At 51.4% G+C, this 4,650-nt stretch overlaps 1 protein-coding gene across 1 annotated transcript in view; it reads left to right on the forward strand.

Annotated features, from left to right (window-relative positions):
* The first annotated feature begins 1,162 nt into the window (after window positions 1-1,162).
* The window catches only part of Plekho2 (pleckstrin homology domain containing O2), a 25,203-nt gene continuing 21,715 nt past the window's right edge, over window positions 1,163-4,650 (forward strand). Inside the window, exons 1-3 of the mRNA XM_033756054.1 lie at window positions 1,163-1,330; window positions 4,215-4,285; window positions 4,388-4,585. Coding sequence (XP_033611945.1) covers window positions 1,163-1,330; window positions 4,215-4,285; window positions 4,388-4,585 — 437 coding nt within the window. The remainder of the gene's footprint in view (window positions 1,331-4,214; window positions 4,286-4,387; window positions 4,586-4,650) is intronic.

Consider the following 4,650-nt stretch of genomic DNA (forward strand, 5'->3'; position numbering starts at 1 on the left):
CATCCACGCTATTGCCATTTGTATTTCCACCCAGTAGGGCTCAGATGAATAGAGGCCAAAATGACGCCGTCTCTCTTACTTTAAATGTAAACAAAATTAAGTGAAATTCGGGGCTCAGTAGTCAGTGACTGCGACATTGGACAACGCATACACGGTCTCGTTCATGTGACGAAAACAGCAACAGCTCCAAAGATCCCTTATCACCCCAAATCCTGACATTCAGTGTTTTCAGAGAGGAGCTTATCCTGGAGCTTCTAAGGGGAATTACACACTATTCCTTGGCACAAGGTTTTCTTCATTCAGCTCAACGACTGAGATTCATGTGTGTTGCTGTGTTTATCAGTAGCTGGATCCTGTTTCTTCTTTCTGTTTTATGTATGGAGAGTAGTACTGGGTTTGAATCCAAAGCCTTTGTACTGAACCCCAGTCCTTTTTAAATATTTTTTTTTATTTCTGACACACGGTCTCTCTAAATCGTTAAATTGCCCAGGATAGGCTCTAATTTGTGAGCCTCCTGCCTCAGCCTCCCAGAGTGCCGAGATAACAGGCTTGCACCACCAAGGCTGGCCATAATATTCCGTCTGTATGAAGCTCCTAGACCTTTTCCCAATGTTATATGCACCCAGGCTTTCCTAAGTATCAACACTGGGCCGTTTAGTGGGACTACCGCTTCGCCTCTGGGACGTCATCCGCCTCCAGCCCCGCCCTCTGCCCCGCCCTAGCGCCGCCACCGGGCCACCGTCTGGATCTTGATTGGTTGCTGAAGGAGAAGGGTGGAGCCAGAGATCCAGCCCCAGCCCCACCCCGTTCTGGGGGAAGTCTAGCTCTCTCCCTTTGTCCCCTGCGCTGCACGCTGCTGCCCCCTCATGGTCAGAGCCCAAGAAGATCCGCTCTGCTCCTGGTCTCCTAGCCTGATTTGAAGCCTGGCTGGGAGGCCACGTCTCAGGGCAAGAGGTTTTCTTTTTTCCTTCCTTTCTTCCTTTTTTTTTTTTTTTTTTTTTGTTGTTGTTGTTGTTGTTGTTGAAACAGTGTCTCGCTATGTAGTTCGGGTTGGCCTCGAACTCATGGTGATTCTCCTGCCTCAGCCTTCTGAGACCTTGCAGTTATCTGATGTGTTGTCCTTCCCTAAGAGGACAGCTCCTGGTGCAGCTCCTGGTCCGGAATGTACAACAGCAATGACATCTGCCCAGGGCCGAATCGCGATGCTCGAGTCTCTCCCCTCCCCCTGAGGATTTTTTCCCGTTTTGCTCTCAGAGCCAGCAGCGTCTTCGTCTTTAGTGGAATCCGGGCTCCACTCTGCCCCTACCGTCCATTTAACAAACATCAGCAGGTGCGCGGTTGAGAGCGAGCAGTCCTTCCTTCCACTGTGAGCTCAAGCCCAGCGCGCTCGCTTGGTCACGTGGCTTCTGTCGCGTCTACTTCCTTAGTGTTCCTGAACATCCTAAAACCCTGTCCCATCTCGGGTGTGGTGGTCCATCCTGGAGCCTCAGCTACTCAAGAGGCCGAGGCAGCACAGCCCCCTGAACTCAGACGTGTGAGGTCAGCTTGGGCAACACGAACAGTCTCCCTACTTTCATTTCAAAAACAAAGCAACAGCCTTTTCCTAAGCCAGGCCCTTTGCACTTGCTCTTCCCTCTACATGAAATGTTTTCCCTTTTCCACCCACATCTTTGTGTAGCTGTTGTTCATTTTGCAGCTTTCAGCTGAAACATTTACTCTTCAGAAAAGCTTTCCCGGGGCGAGGGAATTTAGCTCAGTGGTTCCGCTGCCTGCCTCGCAAGCGCAAGGTCCTGAGTTTGATCCCTGGTACCAAAACAAAACAGAAAAGCTTTCCCCAGCAAACTCATCAGATCTAAAATGGATCCCTAGCCAGGCATGACTGGATATACCTGTAATCACAGTGATCTTGGATCCTGAGGCAGGAGGATGGCAAGTCTGAGTCCAGCCTGGGCAATTTAGTGACTTACTGAGACTATGTCTCAAAATAAACAATAAAAAAGATCTGGGGATGTATCTTAGTGTGAAGGTCCTGGGTTCAACCCCCAGTACTGCAAAAATAAAATAGGCTCCTCTTGTTACTACTGTGTGTGTATTACAGGGAATTGAACACAGCCTGATGCTCCTGAGGGATGTGCTGTACCACAGAGCTGCACCTATAGCTTCTGCAGTTACTTTTGTTTATTAAACTTGCTGCCATCCTCCTGCCTCAGCCCCGAGTTCTGGGATTACAAGTGTGTGCCATCATGTGCAGCTTTTATTTTATTTAGTACTGGGATTAAACCCAAGTCCTCCCCTCCCGCATGCATCCTAAATAAGTACTTTCATGCTGCTCTACATCCCCAGTCTGCCTGCTTTCTGTCTTTTCTTCTTTCTTTTAGAAGTAACGGGGTCTCACTAAATTGTCCAGGTTGGTCTCAAACTCTTGATCCTCCTGCCTCAGCCTCCCAGGTCCCTGGGCTTACAGGTGTGTACCACAATGTCTGGGGTCTCTACTGTCTCTTGAATCTGTCCCTGTGATCCTACTAACCCTGCTCACGTTCCTGAATTTCTGGAACAGTCACCTACTTAGAGGACTTCCCAGTCTTCCTTAGCTTGGTCACTCCATTCTGTTCTGCACAAACCAGGTATGAAAATAAGCCTGTAAAATGCAAATGAGATTGTGTTACACCCGCTTCAAGCTTCAGTGGCTCTCTGCCACTTCCAGGAGATATTTCAAATCCCTTAGAGCAGCACTCACGGCCTTTCAAGCTCCTGCTCCTGCTGTCTTTGAGCAGCATCTTAAAAACTCACTGTTCCCTGGGCCAGGGATGTAGCTCAGGTGTGCTGCCACCTGTCTCCCAAGTGCAAGGTCCTGAGTTCGATCCCTGGTACAAAAACAAAAACAAAAAACTCACTGTTCCCTCCCACCATGCTTATGATCACACTAAAACTGCCTAAAGTCCTCCTAAATGGTCAAGGTATCCTAGAAATTCTCACTTTAGCTTTTGTTTTGAGACAGGGTCTTGCTACATAGTTCAGGCTGGCCTTGAACTCACTATGTATCCCCAGGCTGGCCTCAAACTAATGGCGATCCTCTTGCCTCAGTCTGCTGAGTGCTGTGATTACAGGTGTTCACCACCATGCAACTAAAATTTTATTTTGCGGTATAGTCTTGGTAAATTGCGTAGGCTATCCTTGAACTTTACATCCTCCTGATTCAGCCTCTTGAATAGCTGGTGCTTCATGGAGCCAGGCTCAAATACAATATTGTGTTGAATATATGCATGTGATGTGGAGGCCAACAGCCAAAGGGCCAGCATGTGCCAGGTGGGGAAACTGAGGCCAGAGCAGTTATCAAGGGCTCATTCCCGAGAGTGGAAGAACTGGCTAGATATCAAAATCCATTTACACTCACTACCTCACCCAAAACGGGCTGCTTCAGTGTAACAACACGGATTCTCTAGTTTCGGGTGAGTACAATCTGAGTTTCCAGATACATGATCTTTGGAGTCTTCAGGTTGCAGCACTGCTCCACTCTGAAAACCAAGGGCACTAAGAAGTCACCCCATATGCTGGCTTCCTCAGATGTTTCCCTTGTTTTTGTTGTTGTTACTTCGTTTTTGTTGTTGTTGTTCTTGACACTGAGAATCTAACTCAGGACCTTGCACTTGCCAGGCAGGCATGGTGCCACTGAGCTAAATCCCCACCCTGTTAGTCTGTGTTTTGAGAGGGTCTCAATATGCAGTGGAGGCTGGCCTCGAACTCCTTATGTAGCCCAGGTTGACTGGAACCCAAGGTGATCCCCTGCCTCAGCCTCCCAAGGGCTGGGATTACAGGCATGCGCCATCACACCAGGCTCCCAGACATGAAAGGAACCCAGAACCAGACATGAAGGAAAAGGTCCTCCTCACCTTCTTCACCCTTGGCCCTGGTGCCTCAGGCTGCCTTCTTCATCGCAGGGCTGTAAAAGGATTGGGAGCCAGAGGGCAGGCAGCAGGGAGTGAAAAGGTCCCTTTGTGCACCGGCACAGCGGCTACCATGGCAGACAGAGGCAAAGGAGGTGATTGATCCCACCGCTGCCTTCATTTGCTGTGGCCTAAGGCAGGGCCACAGCGGGGCGGCGCTGGTGGTGGGGATGCAGCCCCTCTTTCTGTGCCCCTGTTTCTCCCGTGCAGAAACAGGGCACGCAGTGCAGCTGAAACCTCTCTCTGCAGGGCCCTTCACTCCTTCCGCAGGGCTGCAAAATGGAGCGAGAGGCTGGGGAGCGGCCCTGGGATGTGGAGAGACATGTGCGACACCCGGGGAGGTCAGGAGAGCACCGCGTTTGGGGACTAGGGACAGCCAGAGACCCCTAACAAGGACCCCAGTCCACGTCTTCCTGTCACACGATCCTCTGGACCGTGACCAGAGCTGCTGTCCCGCCGGGCCCCGACCAGCCGGTCCAGTGCGCAGAGAACCAGGCAGTCGCTACTCCGTCGCCACGCGGAGGCGCTGCTCTCTGCCCGCATCTGGGGGTTCTCGGCACAGCTAGGTGGGTACGACGACCTGACCCACTAGGTCAGGAGGCCTCCGCCGCAACAGCCGCCAACGCCTCCAGGAGCACCGAGTGAGCCCCGGCGGGCCCCGCCCTCGGACCCCGCCCACGCCTCCAGCCTCTGCTTCTGAGCCGGA

The sequence above is a fragment of the Fukomys damarensis genome, unplaced genomic scaffold (assembly GCF_012274545.1).
Source record: "Fukomys damarensis isolate Sample0158 unplaced genomic scaffold, DMR_v1.0_HiC HiC_scaffold_25, whole genome shotgun sequence".
NCBI lineage: Eukaryota > Metazoa > Chordata > Mammalia > Rodentia > Bathyergidae > Fukomys > Fukomys damarensis.